The sequence below is a fragment of the Patagioenas fasciata genome, chromosome 5, assembly GCF_037038585.1.
Source record: "Patagioenas fasciata isolate bPatFas1 chromosome 5, bPatFas1.hap1, whole genome shotgun sequence".
NCBI lineage: Eukaryota > Metazoa > Chordata > Aves > Columbiformes > Columbidae > Patagioenas > Patagioenas fasciata.
Window position 1 is genome coordinate 30,604,629 of NC_092524.1, and position 20,061 is coordinate 30,624,689.

General features: G+C 38.6%; 1 protein-coding gene across 10 annotated transcripts in view; it reads left to right on the forward strand.

Annotated features, from left to right (window-relative positions):
• The window catches only part of MGA (MAX dimerization protein MGA), a 62,079-nt gene that overhangs the window by 13,308 nt on the left and 28,710 nt on the right, over positions 1-20,061 (forward strand). For 7 of the 10 annotated variants that reach the window (XM_071809194.1, XM_065840179.2, XM_065840175.2 and 4 more), the window contains exons 2-13: positions 22-1,163; positions 5,444-6,374; positions 6,706-6,793; positions 6,937-7,032; positions 11,564-11,692; positions 12,081-12,179; positions 13,034-13,680; positions 14,370-14,727; positions 15,723-15,949; positions 16,884-17,024; positions 17,429-17,504; positions 18,863-19,383. In XM_071809194.1, the coding sequence (XP_071665295.1) occupies positions 100-1,163; positions 5,444-6,374; positions 6,706-6,793; positions 6,937-7,032; positions 11,564-11,692; positions 12,081-12,179; positions 13,034-13,680; positions 14,370-14,727; positions 15,723-15,949; positions 16,884-17,024; positions 17,429-17,504; positions 18,863-19,383 (4,377 nt within the window). In that variant the 5' untranslated portion in view covers positions 22-99. Of the gene's footprint in view, positions 1-21; positions 1,164-3,614; positions 3,753-5,443; positions 6,375-6,705; positions 6,794-6,936; positions 7,033-11,563; positions 11,693-12,080; positions 12,180-13,033; positions 13,681-14,369; positions 14,728-15,722; positions 15,950-16,883; positions 17,025-17,428; positions 17,505-18,862; positions 19,384-20,061 lie in introns of those variants that run through there. The other 3 variants (XM_065840180.2, XM_065840178.2, XM_071809195.1) reach the window with 2 other exon arrangements.

Here is a 20,061-nt window from a genome sequence, read left to right on the forward strand (position 1 = left end):
TTTTTTTTTTTTTTTTTCCAGAATGGTGAACACACATAGAAGATTATCAGAACTGTGTAGAATTTGCAATTAATTTGAGAGCTCGTAAGAGTGCTCGTCATGGAGAAACAGCAGATTGTCTTGGGTAGCCAGGATGGCGGGACTGTGTCTGGTGCAGCTCCTGCTTTTTTTGTCATCTTGAAACAACAGCAGGGAAATGGTAAAGCTGACCAAGGAATCCTAGTAGCAAACCGTGATGCTTGTGCTCTCGCCAGCAGCGTAGCAACTCCAGTAAAATCCAAAGTCAAGACCTGCCTCCCAGCTGACTGTGTCTCAGGGGGCATTACTGTCACCCTAGATAACAACAGTATGTGGAATGAGTTCTACCATCGCAACACAGAGATGATCCTGACAAAGCAGGGGAGGCGCATGTTCCCGTACTGCCGATACTGGATTACAGGTCTGGATGCCAGTCAGAAGTACATCCTAGTCATGGACATATCCCCTGTGGACAATCACCGGTACAAATGGAATGGCCGTTGGTGGGAGCCCAGTGGGAAGGCAGAACCACATGTTCTTGGGCGAGTGTTTATTCATCCAGAATCCCCTTCCACAGGGCAGTACTGGATGCACCAGCCGGTATCCTTCTACAAACTCAAACTTACCAACAATACTCTAGACCAGGAGGGTCATATAATCTTGCATTCTATGCACCGTTATCTGCCACGACTTCATTTGGTGCCTGCAGACAAAGCCACAGAAGTCATTCAGCTCAATGGCCCTGATGTCCATACATTTACCTTTCCGCAGACAGAGTTCTTTGCAGTTACAGCCTATCAGAACATCCAGATCACACAACTGAAAATAGACTACAATCCTTTTGCTAAAGGATTCAGAGATGATGGGTTGAATAGCCGACCTCAGCGCGATTTGAAACAAAACAGTAACTTAGAATTGGAAGGAGGTGATGTTTTTAGTGCTGCTAACATTCGTTATCGCCCTGCTGGAGTTGACGCATTAGATTTGCATCAGAGAAGCTTAGATTCTTCGTTCATTGATCAAAACCCATCAGATGGTGATCTGGAAAAAGAGTCTTTTAATGCAGAAAGGGACTTCCTGGGTTTTCTGGACACTGACCTGCCTTTGGGTGATATGCCAAAGCTAAAGCAAGAAGTTTCTGAAAGGTGGGTTGACATTCTGTTTTTAGCACGAATACTGGTTGAGTGGGATATTTGGTAAAACATTAAATAATAGGGTGCTCAGTATATAGATTACAGCTAAAGTTTGTGTGACCTGAAATGGCAGAACACTTAGCATTATTAAAAGCTTTTCTTTGCTTTAACAGTCACATATCGGTCTGGACTTTCTAATGTGCCTGAGGAGTTCAGTATTTTTTCCTGTGTTGCTTTAACTCCCTTTGTAAAGAAGCATTGAGGGATTTCTCTTAACCCTGATAGTGTTTTAGAAGACTAAATTTATGTTTTCAGTGTTTTAAACAAAGCACATTGCAGTCATCAGAACATTGCCTTTCTTTTTAGTGTTGCTTACCACAGTGACATTCTGTCATTGTATCTTCAGTTTTCATTAGTGGTCAAGTGAGGATGTTGTGGTGTGGATGGGCACTTTGGTCAGGTTTGCATAGGTATCATTACAAGGCAGTTGTAACTGGCAGCACACCACTATTTTGTCAATAACTGCTTATGTGAATTCTTCTGTTCCACAAAGTAAGATGAGGTAGCTTACCTGTTAATAGTTGCCTCATGTTTGCTGTTAGAGAATCTGCACCTAGGAAAGTACTTCAGAATAACTGTTACACTGTTCAGACCTAAATTTACTCTCTGGTAATTTTGTATCTATGTACTTATCTAGTGTTGACTTCTGAACCATTCTGTTCATATCAGACAAACTGTAGTAAAGCAAACTAGTGTATATTCAGTTTTCAGAACATTAGTTCTTCTTTTTCCTTCAGATTTGTTGCCAGTATTTTTGTGCTGTGCAGTTGAGGTCTGTTCATAAATTTGTCAGCCTTTCAAGAACAGTGTTGAGTGAGTGGCATTTTTCTTTATCAAACTAGACACAATAATGTTTACATATTCATAAAGACTGGGCAATATTTTTTGGTCATAGGGAAGCTATTACTAGTAGTTGATAGGCACTATATTGCTTTTATGCAGGGCGGTGATTTCTGTGGAGTTTATATTTGAGTGAGAGTCAGAAGTTGGGAACTGCTGTCTCTCAGATAATGCTCTCCAAAGGAAGTAGAATTCCTAGTGCTGCAGTACATGGTGTTTACCACCAGTGCTCAATTTTTCTGACATTTTTGAGAATAGACCTATGTAAAAGGTTGTATATACCTGAGAGTAATGTTAATCTTTAGTTACTAGTACACTTTGGAAATAAAGGCCTGTTTTCTTTCTACAAGGTGGTATGATTTTTATTTTTTTTTCTGTGACCTGGTAGTATGTTTGGTTTCATCAGGTGTATCATAAAGAAAATAAATGTTTCATTTGAGTTGTGAACACTTCTATAGGAATGCATATGCCTGGAACCAGTCAGATATTGGAGGCATGGAGAGAACCACAAGTAAACTTCACTGGTTCTTAAGTCTTACAGGCGAATGTACCCTTCTTAATTTCCCCAAGTCTCTTGAATTTCCTGCTTCAAAAATACAAATACTGTGGGATTTTTAATGCTCTGATAGTCTTCTTTTATAATATAGTTGTCTTGTGTTTAGTGTGACAGTTTACTTTTTGCTCCCTCCTTGCTTTCCTTTGGGAAGAGGAAAGCGAGTGGTCATCATTCAGACCTCACCCACAGATTGCTAGATTAATTTAAACATAAATGATTTTTCCCCCCATGGTATGTTTTAGAATGATCTAGCTAAAAAAAAAGCATATATCTCAGTACTTTCAATACATGAGCAGCTAAGTGGTTTTTAATTTTGCAAAATGCAAGAAAATGTTTTTTTCTGCTTTTAGTGTTCTCTTGTGAGGATACCAAATACATTACTTGGTATATAAAGAAATTTGCTTAAATGTGAGTATTGTTCCATATCAGGCAAAGAAAGAGCTACTTAATACATTTTTTCACTATTTTTACTGATCTCAGAATAATCTGGGGATTTTTAGGGGACAAATTTGCATGATTCATCTTCCCACAGAATACAGAAAGAGAGGTTTCTGTGACCTCTTAGGTTGCATGTAACTTCACAAACTAGGGACTAAAAAGGAAATTTTGTATTGTTTGAAAAGTTAAAAATTCCATCTGAATTTAAAAATATAGAAAAATACTGCTCAGCATTTTGTGCAAATACTTGATTTTCTCATACATACAGGTAGGTAGGTGATGCCTCAGTCTTGTCACCATCTGGCTTATGGTTGCAATATGCAGAGTAAAATAACATTTCTGTATCTAGAAATTTCACTTTTACAGCAGAGCTTGTTTGTTTTGGATGCTGTCCTGATCCCTAATAGAAAGGTAGTCCATAGCTTGAGTATACATTTTGCAATATATAAAGGAAAGGCTGTAGAACTCCAGACCTTACTGGACCTCCAACGGGAAACAGTAGAACTCAAATGAGAAATTTATTCGTGATTAGCAAATCTCTTCGGGTTTTTTGTCTTTTTTTATTTTAGAAAATTTTAAGACAGAGGAGCAGATGACTCAGATCTTCTTAAAAACATTCATTTAAATTGTGGATCACCGGTACTGACTGAATGAACCTCTAGCTGTAATGTGGCAGGATTGAGAGTTTCCTGTAACCTGTAAGTGGATTGTCTTAGAACTCCTTTCACAGTAAACTCACTGAAGAAGAAAGGCTTTTTAATCTGACAAGGACTTTTTAATCTTACATTTGACATTCTGAATTGAATAAAAGCTAGAAAATTTCTGATAGGAAGCTCACCTGCCAGAGAAGACAGTAGGCAAAACAGTGCTGGTATGCTGCTTTCTTGCTGTCTGCTATTCTTTCACAAGGCAGGTTTTTGCTTCAAGCTTAATTCTGGTCTTTTAGTGTCCTTCTGAAGTATAGCAGGTTCTCTAGATAGGTTATGTGTTGTTCTCAGGAGTTGTGTATGAAAATATATAAATCTGTGTCATGACTGTCTGCTCCCTCTTTTAACACTGCAATCTCTCTTCAGGAGATGGAGTGTCCCAGCTTTTCTCCCTTAAGTATGTTTCAGTCTACACCAGGTAGAAGGAGCCTCTTGTTCCACATCTTCCCCTTCCTCAGTCCCAGCCAGGGGTTCAACTAAGCATAGTCATTCTTTAAAGGTGGTGTGTGTAGATAATAATAAAACACAGGTGTGTACACATACATGCACAATGTATAAAGCAATATTCTCTTTATATGTAATATATTGCTATTGAAGTTATATTTGAGATTATGTTAACATTAACTAACACTAGCAAATATTGTTATTTTTAGTAACATTTTAATAACAAAGGTTAACAGAATTTGTATAATAATAATTCAACATAATTAAAATAATATGTAGTATCATGTAGCATATATATATATAAAGGAAATATTGGAATACTTTCTGATCTATTTAGTAAATATGTCCAGACTATTCTTTTATGAGGTTCACTGTGGATATGAGTCTGGCTTCCTATCTTAGCTGTTTCTTCTTATGATGAGGAGCCAGCTCCTGATTAGCTGAACAAAATTGCTGACTGCAAGTTTTTGGCTGATGTGTCTGTCCCTCATGGAATAGTTCACGTTGGGAGGGACCTTTAAAGGTCATCCAGTCCAACCCCCCTTCATCTTCACCTAGATCAGGTTGCTCAGGGCCCTGTCCAGCCTGGCCTTGAAGCCTGTCATTGGAGTGTAACTGGCTGCACCGCTAGTCTTCAGTGTCTAATGCATGATATGTCAAATTCTAGTTAAGTTCATACTCAGTGGAAGATAGACTATAATTCAGTAGGCTATTCACATTATGTAAGTGTTAGAACAACAGTTGAATTTAGGAGATGTCTGTATGCGGCTTTAGGATGAATTAGCTAAAATTTTGGTTAAATCAGGTAAGTTGAAGTGCATTAGGCACTCACTTGGCTTCTTATTTGCAAGCAGAGTGGCTTTAGTAAGGTGACTTAATGAGAAGCACAGCAAACTAAGGCCACTTCTGTGCATTTAAAACGTGATGGAGTATCCTCAGTTCATGCTGTGTCTCAAATAGGAAAAAGTGTAAATGTTACCCTAATACCACTAAGGAAGGAAATTGTGCTGCTGCCCTCAGATAAGAAGTTGGATTGTTTTTAATGATGGCAATTTTTTTTTTTTTTAGTGCTAAAAATGCAAGCTTGTAAATGTCAGCTGATTTAACAGGTTCATACCTCAAAGCATTTTGGAAGTTTTTTATAATACGTAACCAAGGATTATGGGAGATGATGGAATTTTGGTAAAGGAAGAAGAAATTTGATAAAGATCTTGTTTTTTGTTTTTGTCCCCTCCTTCCCACACCAGCCCCATTGCTAGCAGTTACGAAAGCAGTTCGCGTGTGCCATCCCCATTGGACCCAAATGGACACTTTAATGTAGTCATCAAAGAGGAACCAGCAGATGACTATGACTACGAATCAAGTGTTTGCACACAAGGAATAAGTGTGAAACAGGAAGAAACAGATGAAGAAACCGATGAATATTCCAACACTGATGATGATGATCCCATCCTGCAAAAACACCTGATAAGACGCAGTGAAAAAGATGGAATTGATGGAGAATTCAGGTCTAGGAAACGCATACTAACCAGCCCTTCAGGTGTTGCCAAAGCAAAAATGTTAAAACTGGATAGCGGGAAGATGCCTGTGGTCTATTTGGAGCCTTGTGCAGTCACAAAGAGCACAGTGAAGATATCTGAGCTGCCGCAGACCATGCTCTCTTCTTGCAAGAAGGATAAGTCCCCTTTGAATACAATACTGGATTCATTTCCTGTGTGTTTTGAAAACCATAAAGGCCCTTGCCCAGACACAGCCTCTGTAACTGAAGAGTTAGTTATGAAAAAACAATCTCCTGGGAGTAAAATATCACAGAAGTACTCTTCCATCAGAGAGGCACAGTGGCCTCTCTCTAAATCACCTAATTTTAACCTCAGGGGCTCAGTAAGTTGTCACTTTTCAGCTAAAGAGATCTGTGGAAGAAAAAGGCCTGGTGTACTGAAGAATCCTATGTCCCTGAAAGGCTCTGGTAGCAATCAAAACACCTTGTCATCAGTTGCAACGAGAAGAGGAAGGCCTCGAAAACTGAAAATTTCAAGGGCTGGTCGACCACCTAAAGGTATAGGGAAAACTGTAGTAACAAGCAAGAACACCCCTTTGGGGCCTGGGGCTGTCCTTCCAGATGTTAAGCCAGACCTTGAAGATGTTGATGGAGTCCTCTTTGTGTCCTTTGCATCAAAGGTAAAAGCCAACTGTTTTGAGTAAAATTGAAAACCTTTTCCAATGTCTTGCTTTAAGCCCTTCATACTTACAAGCTGAAGGTATATTTTAAACTGAGTTTTGAGATTTATGACCTCCTTCCAAATCTGTTGCTATCTTGACCCTATGTTAATCATAACATTTTCTTCTTAGCAACTTGGGGAGAAATAATGGGATCTAGAGTTCCTTATAAAAGAATGCATACTTGTTTGTTAAACATATTTTGAATATATCAGTGATATTTTCATGTGGCCTAGTTTGCATCTAAGTCAGTGGTTTAAGGTATCTTATTCAAAGCTCTTCATGTATGTAGGAAGCTCTTGACATTCACACTGTTGATAGAGCTGGAGGAGAAGAGTCACAGAATCTTCAGGCTCCCTTGTTGACTGCAAATGATCCAGGTACACTTTTGAATTTTTCGTAAGTAGCTATTCCCTGCAATAAGGGAATTTTGAAAAGACACACTGGAAAATTAATCATTTAAGTCAATTTTTTGCATGGTATTTGTTTTTTATATGTTACCTCTTTTCTATTTTTTGAGCAGATTGTCAAGCAAGAATACAAGCACTGGAAAAGGAATTGATGGAAGAGCTGAAGACCTTGAGGCATAAGCAAGTAATACATCCGAGCCTTCAAGAAGGTGAGTGGGCAGTGTATCATACATGTTGTTGCACCTAGTTGTATATTTTACTTAATCAGTTCAGTTCAGATGGGATCTGATTTTGTTGTTTGTTGTTTTTTTTTTTCATTTGGTGGTGGGTTTTGTTGTGCCTGTGGTTTTTTTTTTTTTTCCCCCTTTTATTTGTTTGTTTGGTTTTGGTGGTGTTTTTTTTTTTTTTCCCAAACACAGGAAGGCATACAGGTGTGAGAATATGAAAGTAAATTGGTGGGAAACTGTCAGTTTCTCTCTTGCTGTTTGTAGCAATGAGAGAGAAAATCTGTGGTGTCTGACCCATTTTTTTCTTACAGGCTTTAACAGTAGTTTCAGCCAATAAAGATGTTTTCATTTGCACATGTTCGTATTGCAAACTAGAAGAGGTAGAGGAGGCAAAGATGAATCTTGAATCTCCAACAGCAAAGCCAAGAGGCTACATGTCATAATCTGCCTCTTGCAGAAGACGCTGAGCCATCAAACTTCAGGCCATGCCTGTTTTGTAACAAGCTAATCCTTGCGGAGAGCAGATGGAGTTGATTTTACTCCTTCATAGAACATAAACATTTTCTTGTAGTAGAGGAGATAGAGATTGAGAAACATTTAACTAAGACCACATTTGCTGTGTTTGAGTCCACATTTCTTTGAGTCACTGTAGATCTAGGTTTACTAGCCACATTATAGGGCCAAGCAAGGTGCTTCTAGCTTGTGGTCTTTCATTTATATACAATATTATCCTGAGGTCAGACGGAAGAAGGTCAAGGATCAATACAGCAGAACTTTAATGTTCTCTCCACTGATGATGTTCAGAATCTTCAGCGATATTAGTTCTGAGTGTGATGGCATTGACACAGGCATCAGGGCAGACAATGAACAGATTGATCTGAATGGAAGAATTGCATCTCATGCTCTTGAGCTTCTGGTCTTCAGTTCTTCAAATATATAACTATAATGCTGTAGGGATTGAGACTGCAAATACTGACCTTGACTCTGATACAAGTTATTTTGGGTCCTGGTTTAAGCATGGAGTATAATGAGAACTAGCTTGGCATTTTTTGCAGCCGTTTAAAGGGATGGCTTTGCATCTTGCTAATGTTGAACTGACATTCCTGTCTTCTACCTTTGTGAAGCGGTCATAAGAAGGGTAGTAGAGAGCTCTTAAAGCTCTGTCTTGCATGTGGTGGGAATAAAACGAGAGAACCTACCCCCAGCCAGGTTGTACCTCAGTAATGTGCCGTTAATGCTGACAGTATTGTCATGGATGTCTAAATGCAGTTTTCCCCTCCCATGATTCCAGAAATAGGTGTCCCTGTTTTCTGATGACCTCACTGGTCGACCTGCCCTCACAGGTCTGCGTGTGTTATCATGCTTCAAGAATGGTGGTAGAATCCCTTTTGTGGTCAGCTGCTGGCAGTGTTGGACACAACACCGAGCAATTGTTACAGCAATGTTAAGGCTTTTTAGGATTATATGTGGGCCTATGAAATTATGGTACGTTGGCAACCAGAACACTGAAGAGGGATATTCTACTCGTGAGGTGATCCTGAAACTGGGAATGTGTAAAACCCATGTGCTTTTCCTCCAGCTTCTAAATGAGTGGTGGTGAAGTGTGTAGTACCTTCTGAAGAGCATTGAGCAGTTCACAGATACTGCAAAATGGACATGAAAAGTCAGTCATCAGGCTAAGAAAAAAAGATCTGAAGTATTTGTACTTTCTTGAGCACGTGTGACCATCATTTGCAGTGTTGGATGGTAATCTGCTGAGTCTGTTAAATAGTGAAATTGTAATTCAATGAGGAGAATGACCCCAATCTGTCTGAATTTTAGAAGGAAAAGAAGTCATCTGAAGACTGTTCACAGCAAGAGCATTACTACAGATGGATACAGATGTAATTTGATCAGGCTGTGCAGTGAATTACAATACTTAGGCTTCTGTTGTTAGAATTCAGCTGCAGCATGTGAACTGGAATCAATCTTTATTCAGATTACCTTCACCTTTCAAAAGGCTACAGGTCTATTTCCTTCCTTTGCAGATAGAGGAAGGAATGCAATGATGTTAATGGAGAGAGGGACTGTTTGAGCTATTTTTTCTTCTCTCTCTGTAGTATCATCAATAAGACTTAAGAAGGTAGTCAAGGAGTACTTCTTGGCCAAACTTGAGGGCTATCTCTTTTCCCAGACATACTAAGTAGCATCCTGGAGCTTGGTGCAACCTCATCAGCCTTCTTGATTCTGATATTTCTCCAAAATTTCTTGGCCACTGGTCATGACTAATACCACCTTGTCATCTACTACAGAAAAGGCCAAGAGACGTGGTTCCCTTCTGTCTGGAAGATGTGAAATGCATGTTTTTAAATGTTCTTTCAGCCGTTTTGTAGAAGCTCGTTGGCTTTTTTGTCCTCACTACAGTATGGGAAATGGACATAGCAAATTTGATGTTATCCTTGCTTTTGGTTTTAGGCAATGTAGTTGAGAAGCTTAAGTTTCTTTTTGAAATTCACTTATGGTGTGTTGGAGCTGTATCTGAGCCCCACAATTGCTGTTGATTTGTGAAGTTAAGAAAATGGTGATTGAGGCTGTCTCGATCTTAGAGACACCAGGACAGCAGGAGAAAGATACTTCAGAAAGAATGGAATCCAACTTAAGCATGCTAGAAGGAAAGCTCCTGCTGGAGTACTGGAATGCTATGGGATGCCTCTTCTATCTGAGCTAATTTGAATCGCTTGTTGTATTCCTGAAAATCAAAGACATTGTTGTCAAGCATCATATTTCACATTTAGCAGCTGCATCTGATGGAGAGGAGAACTTTCTGAAGGAGATGGTTCTTTGTTTGCTACTGTTTGATTACAGCAACTGAAATTCAGCAATACTGAGGATGATAGACATTAATAAAAATGATAGCTCATGTGTCACGTATGCTGATGTCTATACGACATATACTTATTATTACCATTTGTGCACTTTAGTCTATCTGTGTTCATTCCATGTTGCGCTCGTGGGAGTCATCCTCTGTTTTTTGTCTGTGTGTTTTTTTACTTTGTGATGCTGCACAGAAATGATGGATTTTTGTATGGGTGATGTTCTTATTTTTGTTGAGTGTTAAACAAAGCTAGGCTTGTTGCAGATGACAGAATCATTCAAATGGAGTGTCAAGAAAAACAAAATGTGTACGCTTTCAATTTTTTTTTTTTAAATTGAGTTTGAGAAGAAATTGATAGCATCTTGACAATTGGCAGTTGACATGTTTTTATACAAAATGCTGGATTTACTTGCTTGCTGCTCATTTTCCCTGTGTAGATTTGAAAATTTTGTCTCACTCGACTGTCTTTGGTAACAGTGGCTATTTAAACAACCATGTCTGAGATTTGTTCCATGTTAGTTGTGTTTGGCATGCCAGTAGTCAGGTCACTGTGTTAGCACTTATGAACACGTATACCACCAAGGTTCCTGCTGTATGTGCAAATACTACTTTTTGTGTCCTGAGCCTTGTCAAGTCATACGTTTTCAATTTCAAAACTCACATATTTAATATATGAATTTCAGACTTGCTGGCAAAAGGAGTAACAGTTACAGGTTTTTATAGCTAAAAACCAAAATAGATGTTTTCAACTCCAGACCGCAAGCTGAATTTTACAACAGTCATTTCTTGCATTTAGTGTAACAAAATTTTCTCAAAAATGTATGAAGTCAAATTCACTAGCTGTTGTTTTTTTTTTTTGTCAGTGTTTTGCCATGGATAGATAACTTTTTTTTGGTGGCATCAGCAACGTGGATTGTTTAGTTTCTTTAAAGCTGGTTCTCCCCTAGCTTCACAAAAAAGTGTTCTATTGCAAGCTGTCAAACCTGGAAAAAAATAACCTACTGGATCATTTCATGAATTAGTCCTGAGAGCACTGTCTGAATACAACTTTGTTTATATCATAATTTCCAAACATGCACACTCACTTTTTCGGAAGTAAAATGCGGTTTGCTCTTGTCTCTTATTGCTGGTTGAAACTGAAGTGTCTGTGGTGTGTGTTCTTGTACGAGAACAGGTATTGGTAGGGAAGGGGATGTGTATTACCACTGACAGGATTGATAATTTCTGTAGTGATACAAAATGTCAAATAGTCAGCTGGATTGGTTCAGGCAGTAACTCTAGTCTTCAAGGATGTAAACGATGCGAACTTCAAAAAATGAATGAACAAAAACTTTGTTTGTGAGAATTATAGCACTGGTTCTTTAGTTAATAAATCTCAGTGGAAACTTCAATAGCAATCAATAAAACCATGAAAAGTAGTTCCATTTTTTTTCTTGATTTCACATTCCCTAAAATACTCTTTAATTCATACGTGCTGCAAAACCAGTATAAGTAGCAGTTACACTTGCTAATGCTCTTTTTCAGGTCTCTTAAAATAGTGGGTGAATGCTTGAAAAGCCTGTATATAACTTACTGATTTATTTTTTAGTAAATATATTGAGTTAGTTTTTCTTAACATCTTGCTGCATTGAGACATTCACTGGTACTTGCCTCTTGTAGTGGGACTGAAGTTGAATTCTGTGGACCCTACAATGAGCATTGACTTGAAATACTTGGGTGTGCAGCTTCCTCTTTCCTATTCAAATTACTCTTTGTGGAGCTATCCAGGAACCAATCCCAATTCTCCAGGTGGGTAGAATATTAATTTGCTGAAATGTCAGGTACTGCCTTTTTGTTATCAATGATCAGAAAGAGGGAATGGCCATGTAGTTCAACTTGATATCTTAGAAGTGAAAGTGGTATTAAAATGACAAAATGTGAGAACTTCCTTAAATCATTATGTGATTGCTGGCCAGATGGTCTTTAGCCTTCATTTTTGTGGTGGTTGTGATGCAGTAGTAGTATCTGCCTAGCTTATTTTATAGGAGCATGTTTTGTCTGTTGGAGCTGATAAAGTAAAAATCAAGTCTCTTTATTGAGCCTCATCTATCCATGAAAAGGAACAAGCAGACTTTGCTAAGACATTGGCACAATCAAGCTTGGTTCATAAACTGAAGCTAGCTTTCTTCTTTTCCAGATGCTGGATTTCCTTTTGTTTCTAGGACAGGAAAGACAAACGATTTTACAAAAATCAAAGGCTGGCGAGGAAAGCTTCATGGTGCTTCTAGAAACGAAGGTAAAAGAAAAAAAAAGCAGTGTACATATTTCCAACATGTGGCCTTTTTCTTGACCTTCCTTATATCTTTCAATTTGGAAAGTGTCTGTGCCTTAATAAGAGATTTATTTTTTAAATATTGAAACTGTCATGAATAAAAGATTTTTTTAATATGCTTCCATGGTCAGAATGAAAGTTTATGAGGGAAGAGCAAAGCTTAGTCTGAGTAAGATAAAAATACATGTGTTCTGTTTTGCACAGAAGGCTTGAGTAAAGCCCGAAGCTGTAATAGTTCTGTTTTTGTTTTTCTGGTTTGAGTTTACTTCAGAGTATGCTAATTTCAGAAAATTGTTGCTTCAGGGATTCGGATGAACTAGAGTAATTTTCATTTCTATCGGTGTATTTTTGGTTCCACTTAGAGTGGATATTCCTTACATATTTGATTGCTTTGCCCTGCCTCAGGGAGAAAGGGATATTTGGCAATTTGCCAGTTTTGATTTTATGTTTAGATTACATATTTATGTTGTGCTTTCTGCATTTCCTTACAATGATGTGTTGGGGTATTCCAGATTTGTAGTGGTGTACCAGGTAGGCTAGATGTTCAGATCCAACTGAGTTGCATAGAAGCACTGCCTGTTGAAGCCTTACTGTTTTTGTGAACAACTACATGTGTAAAATCTCCACAGAAACAGTTGTTCAGACAACTGGTTGTGTTTCAGAGTGGATTGTATTTGGCCTACCTGTGTTGTACTCTTCTAAAAACATTATATAAGTTGTTTTAGAGAGATATTTACCTCTTTTATGTTACTTAATTATTGTAAGACTTGTCAGTATGTTTTCCCGGGAGCTAGTAAAAGTGTCATTTTTTTGTTTAGGTGGCAGCTCAGAAGGTTCCTTGAAGAACCGCTCAGCATTCTGTAGTGACAAGCTGGATGAGTACCTGGAAAATGAAGGGAAGTTGATGGAGACGAGCATGGGATTCTCTTCTAGCACTCCAACTTCTCCTGTTGTGTATCAGCTTCCCACTAAGAGCACTAGTTATGTGAGGACACTTGACAGTGTTTTAAAGAAGCAGTCCACCATAATTCCATCAACATCTTATACGTTCAAGCCTGTTCATCAGTCATCTACCTCTAGAAGGACAAAGACTCAAACCAGACAGACATCTGCAAACAGTAGAATAAAATCATCTTACAAGCCTATACTGCCTTCACCTTTTTCTGGAAGGCAGAAACAGAACTCTTTATCAGGGGAAAAGGCTGTTAAGTCTGTCTCAAATAGCAGTTTGGCAAACCAGGCAGATAGTTTCATGGTGCCATCTTTGGATGAAAACACCCTTCCAAAGCAGATTAGTTTGCGCCAAGCATCACAACAGCAACAAGCAGCTCGTCCACCAGGTTTGTCTAAATCTCAAGTGAAGTTAATGGACTTGGAGGACTGTGCTCTCTGGGATGGCAAACCACGGACCTACATTACGGAAGAACGAGCAGACATTTCTCTGGCAACCCTGCTTACAGCTCAGGTAGATCTGTAATAGTTTCCTTCCTTACTGTACTGTCGCTTTTCCAAATCTGTGTGCTTACTGATGCTCAGGTAGATCTGTAATAGTTTCCTTCCTTACTGTACTGTCGCTTTTCCAAATCTGTGTGCTTACTGATGCTGCAGATAGATGTAGAAAATAAGACTGAAGCTGCTAAGGGGTGTGACAAAGTGTGATGTTCCTTTGTGGGGCACTATTTGCAAGTGAAAGTTCAGGAGTACTTACCTAGCAGTAAGTGAAAAAGACAATTGTGATAATAGCGTGTTGATATGAATCATTAATAATATGAGTTATCTCAAATATTCACCATTAAAAATTCTGGTTAATAAAATTGCAGTTCAGTAACTGCATTTCGTTACTATTTGTCACTTTTTTTTTCAGTTGAACTGAAAAAAAAATCTGGTCATATAAGTTGGTTGTCACGATAACCTCTTTTGCTTTCTTCGTATTCTACTTATTACCAAGATGGTTTAGCTGCCTCAAATTGTCTCTCAGAAGACTTCAAATGCAAACTCTCCTCTGTTCTCTCTGTGTGTGTTTTCAGTCCAGATGACGTTTTCATATATAGAGCATGTAGTTGAAGGGGTTGTTCTAAATGAACTTTGAATAGCATATGCTTGATTTAATCTTACTAAAATTTGAAGTGTATACTTCTTCAAAACTTTTTTTAGGCTTCTCTCAAAACCAAACCTATCCACAAAATAATAAGACGACGAGCACCTCCTTGCAATAATGATTTCTGTCGCCTGGGTTGCATATGTGCCAGTCTAGCACTAGAGAAACGTCAGCCTACCCACTGCCGCCGGCCAGACTGTATGTTTGGTTGTACTTGCTTGAAGAGAAGAGTGTTGCTGGTGAAGGGAGGATCAAAACATAAGAAAATAATGAAAAAGGCTGTACGTGGAAATCTTGTGTTGTATGGAACACAAGAAGATAAGCAAGAGGATGAAGATGTGGAAGAAGAGGGTGATGGGGAGGAAGATGAGCTGAAGCAAAAAGATAAGAAGAAGAGAAAAAGGGTTGAATACAGTGAGTATTGCTGGGCAAAAGTGATTACTTGCAGCTCTGAAGAAACCTACCTCGATAGGCATTTTTATTAGGACATAGTAGTGATGCCATTTCTAAATCCAGAAATTGTGTCTAAATTCGGAGTGGTGTCTGCAATATTTGCTTTTGTATAGCTGATGAGTAGGAAATAACACCTTTTTTTTTTTAATTCTTATCTGATCAGCATTTTGGGCACTACTTAATTGTTTCTTGTGATCAAATAGCTGGTGTTTCTTTTTGATAATTTAAACTCTTGCTCAACTCTCCAAATATCTTTAAAGACTAAGGATATGAGATTATTATTGCTATCACTGTTGGTAACCTTCACTGTAATAGTGCTGTTTTCGTTCCCTCTTATCAAATGAGTATCTAGAGCTGTATTTTTAGTTACTGTATATATAGCTGCATAGTTCATTGACTTCAGTCAAAAGATAGTGATTTGCAGTAGTTTCAGATCTGGCCTAATGTATGCTCAGAAATCAGAAATTGGTATAAATTGACCATGAATTTACACTTTCACTTTCTTGCTAGTATCACTTTTAGCAATAGCTAAAAACGAACGTAGTGTTATCTTGTGTTACACTGGAGTAAATTAATTATTCCATAGAGCTGTGGTATACTGTCTGATTTTTGGTGGGTGTTTATAATTTTTACATATACACCATCAATGAAAATCACTAATTCTTCGTTGTTTTCGTGTATCTGCTATCACAGTACAATTGAGAAACATTGATTAGTGTAGAATCATTTTTATTTTGATTTCCTCTTTCTTGTGGGATAAATCCGTCACTTTTATCTAGAATTTGAGATAAGAAGAACACCCGTTACTATTTTCTGATAATATGCACTCGTGGTTGCTGAATGATTAGACCTCAGGCTCAAACAAGAATTTTTGTTATTGCTGTGTTAGCTGGTGTTTCGTTTATAAGTAAGGTGTTTTGTTTGTTTGTTTGTTTTCTCTTTTTTCTTTTTTCCAGCTATCTGTGACTCTGAGCCAGAACAGCCTATTAAGAATTGTCCTTTGTGGGTCAAAGTAGAAGGTGAAGTAGATCCAGAGCCAATTTACATCCCAACACCATCTGTCATGGAACCAGTTAAATCCATAATACCACCCACCTCTGAAGTCTTGCTTCCTAGTAAGCATAGATCTTCCAGTGGAGTGAAACCGGGTGGCAGAGTGTATACTCCTAAACCAAATCCAGTGGTAAGAAAGGAAAACAGATGTGTTTGTTTTTCTTTTATTGAAAATTAAAACAAATGCTGCCAAAAGCATCTCTGTGCTAGGCCATTTTCAGTGAAATTCAAGATGAAAGCCTAAGGCTGACAGCACATAGGTATGTTGATAAGTTAGGATTAATTGACTGTATAACTCTTCAACTATGTCCATCTTCTGTTGAGAATTTACTGTAGCAATATGCAGATGGTAAAAGGTAATTGTGATTCACTAATAGCCTTATTTAAAAACCTGCTATTTCTGGCGAAATGATTTCTCGTCCTGTAATGTTTGTATAAGTTACTAGCTGCATAACGGAGCCTCACTGATTAACGAATTACTTGGAGAAAAAAAAAAGGGCTACAGACACACACAGTATTCAGTGTGGTTCTGAGAGTCTCTTTTTTTTGTTCTTGTTTGAGGTTTCACTGCCAATGTTGTAAGAATCTGCATTTGCCTCTTGCCTCACCTTAATATCTAACAAAAGCAACAGCAGCAGTAGAATTGAGTCTAGTTATAGCTGAAGAAAAACATACCAGAGTCGCTATTTAATGTATACTAGATAATGTTAAATAATGCAGGACACTTAGGACTTATTTCCCTACTTGGAAGAGTATTTGAATGGCTTTGAGTATTTGGGATGGTAATGGTGTTCTGGTGCTGCTGCACCACCCACCCCAACTCCCCACCCCCCCCACCCCCCGAATATGAAATTTGGAAGCCACATATAGACGGGGCTATGTGAAGCTAAGAGGGCAAATTCAGCTTTAAATGCTAGACCTTTCCTTTGATATTTATTATTGATGCATTAACACTGAAGTGTCGTTAGAAAGCAAAAGTGTTTCGTGAATCTAATGTGCATCTAGAATGGAGAGATTTTCTTCTTTTCCCCACTTTTTTTTTTTTTTTTTTTTTTTTCTGATAGATTCGAGAGGAGGACAAGGATCCCATCTACTTGTACTTTGAAAGTTTGATGACTTGCGCAAGGGTCCGAGCATATGAAGGCAGGAGAGGGGGGAAAAAGCAACAAAAAGAGAAAAGTGATTCACAGACTTGTAGTGTGAAGGTAAGAAGTCACACTGTAACTAGCATGTATTATAGAATAGGCAGAAATATTGAAGTAATTTTTCCTCAGAATCTCCTACACAATGCGAGGGCTCGACTTACATTTGATGGTGATAGGGCTGTGGAGCCTGGAGCCTAAATCACCTGGCAGTGCCAGTAGACTTCTGTTACTGTGATAGAAGTTGTCTGTGGAAATTTGTGGCTGCCAAGTGCATTTTCATTTAAGGTTTAATTGTTCGTTGTTAAAAGAGCTGTTCTAAGATGAAAATTGTAACATTGTTGAAGTTAGCGTATGTTTTATGATTTGAGGTGACACTGTGATGAACTAGTTTGTTTTGTGATGTGAATTTTAGTGTGGAAGAGAGAACACAGGATGAATATTTTTCTTGCATTTCTTTCTTCCAGCAGGAGCATGAACCAGAGCTGCAGCCTGCTGAGAAAGCACCCAGTAAGACAGACAAAGGCACTGAGAGATCAAAAGGTAAGAGCTGAGTATAATTCAGCCGCTTGGTAGTTCCACATTTTTATGGGTGTTGTGTGTTGGCTTCATTTTTTAAGAAAAGTTGCAGCTGTTGATGAGAAGAGTCCATTTGCTGAGGGAGTTATCATGGTTGTCAATACAGATCTTACGATGTGCTTATAGTTTGCTGTTTTCTTAAACAGTTGTATGTGTGTCACATGGGAGATACAGCAGGCTAAATATCTAGTGCTTTCTGTTGCTCTAGGGTTAAAATGACCAGTATTACAGTAGCTTGTTTAGCAACAAAAGATAATACTGCACAGCAGACTTGTCTTTAAGCACGATAATTAGATACTTGGGAAGGAATGGAGATCACTGTTAATGGTTTGTCTGGGGTGTTCTAGTCCTCTTTTTTTCCTTACAATTACTTTGTAGTTACTGCAAAATAAATAAATATCAAAGTGAGGATGGGATTCTCATGTTTTCCAGTTAGCACCGTATGGGACAAGGAAGTGCCTGTACTTTATTTGGAGTTGTTTGATGTTGAAAGGTTGAAGTTTTGTTACATTATATATACTAAGTTTGAGTTTCTAGTTCACAAAGAAGTAGGCTGGGCATCTGTGTTCTCCTTCAGGCTGAAGGGGCCCAAATCATGTTATGGACTTTGAAATGAAACATATACTAGAGGCATTGTGTCATCCAGTAATGAATTATAGCTGCCTTTTTGAGCTGAATTTTTTCAGTGTTTAATGTGTACAACAGCGCACTCTACATTTAAGGATGGGAATGGAAAAATAATACAACTAGTTGAAAATGCTGGTGAATTCATAGTTGAAATGAAAATGGCCAGGACACAGGGCTCAACATCCTTACAGTTTTGCAAAAAGTGACATTGGATCTCTAATGACAAAAGAAGGTCATGCTTCTGTTTACACGTCTTCTGAAAAAGACAGTTCTGTTAGCGGCATGTTTGCCTCTCATACCATTATAGGACACTCCTCCCTTTCTGACTCCCAAGAGAAAAGTGCCATCTCCTGAATAACCAGCGATGCTTTCTACTGCATGTTGGTGTTGCTTGGAGATTTTTCATCCATGTACTGAAACAACCCAGCTTTGTTTAGCTTGTGATGCAATGGGATACAACCTGAGATGGTATGGCTGCAGGGAATGAACTGTGAGAAATAGTTACATCAGTTTTGCAATGAGTTTTTGCTTTGCTTGTGGAAGTCTGCAAGGGGAAGTGATGCTTTGAACAGTTCGTTTACTTGTTGCCCTGCAGCTGAGACAAGGGTGGAGGTGTGGGCAAAATAAAACTGTTTGAATATCCAGGTGATTAAAATGCCATAGTATTGCAGAAACCTATTTCAATTCTTTCTCAGAGGAAAGCTGGTGGTCTTCCCATAGTGAGGGGGACTCTTCTTCCACCTCCTATGTTCATCACACCACTCCAGGTGGACCAGCCAAACTTATCGAGATTATTTCTGACTGCAACTGGGAGGAAGATCACAGTAAGATCTTGACCATCTTATCACAGAGTATCAACAGTAATGCGCCACAGTGCCTCAAAGTGGGTAGCTTCATTATTGAATTGGCTTCGGAACACAAGGCCCAGGATGAGAACCACCCTCCTGTCTACTCCTCCAGAGTGAAAATTTCAGTGCCATCCTACCAGGACAAGGACAAGAAACCTGAGATACCTGTCTTGGAGACTCCTGATAGCAGAGAGCCGTCATGCAAATACGCAGAAAATGTAAAGCTCTTGCGGGCAGACACATTGGACAAACTGCAGGAGAAGCTGCATGGGGGCAAAGGTTTGCCTTTTTATGCAGGGGTTTCTCCTGCGGGAAAGCTGGTCGTCTACAAACACAAAGCTAATATGAGCCACTCAGGCTTGATCCAGGTGGGTCCCTCTGCCTTTACTGTGGAGATTAGATTCAGTTTCATCCCGTATCCCGGAACTCCTTGAAGGAGACAACGCTCTTTTTAATTTGTCTGCCTAGACTTTTGTCTGTCCAGACAAGGTTTCTTAGTATCTGGTGGCATTCCTGCCTCTCTGTAAGCTTGTCCCTTTCAAGATTGACTGAATAACAGGAAATCTGATTGGAGGTCTGAAATCTGATGGTTTAGTATGTTCTTTTGGCCATTTGGGTCTTGGTGACCCAACTGCAGAACCTCTTTCAAGATCTTTTTGGTGCTTTGGAAAACTCCCTGCAGATGCATTTGAAAGATAATACTTCTAAATGAATGGCTGTTAGGTGCCACAAAACCAATATTTTCTGAGGAAGTGTACACTGGGACAAAACTTTAAAATGAAACTGTAAACTTTCAATTACTTTTTGCTACAGCTTACTGTTAATCTTCACAAATAACTTGCATCCTCTTTACAGAATATATGTTGTTCATTCAGAGAATTCATAATCAGAAGTTCATAGCAAGTCCTTTCCCTGCATATTCATGCTGCCAAGTTGGTATTAAAAATTGGTGGTAGGAACTCTAGGACTAGGATGAAGATCTTTTTCAGTCAAAGGTATTCGTGGTTGTAGTGACACCAGTTTCAGAGAAGGCATATGAATTAGAA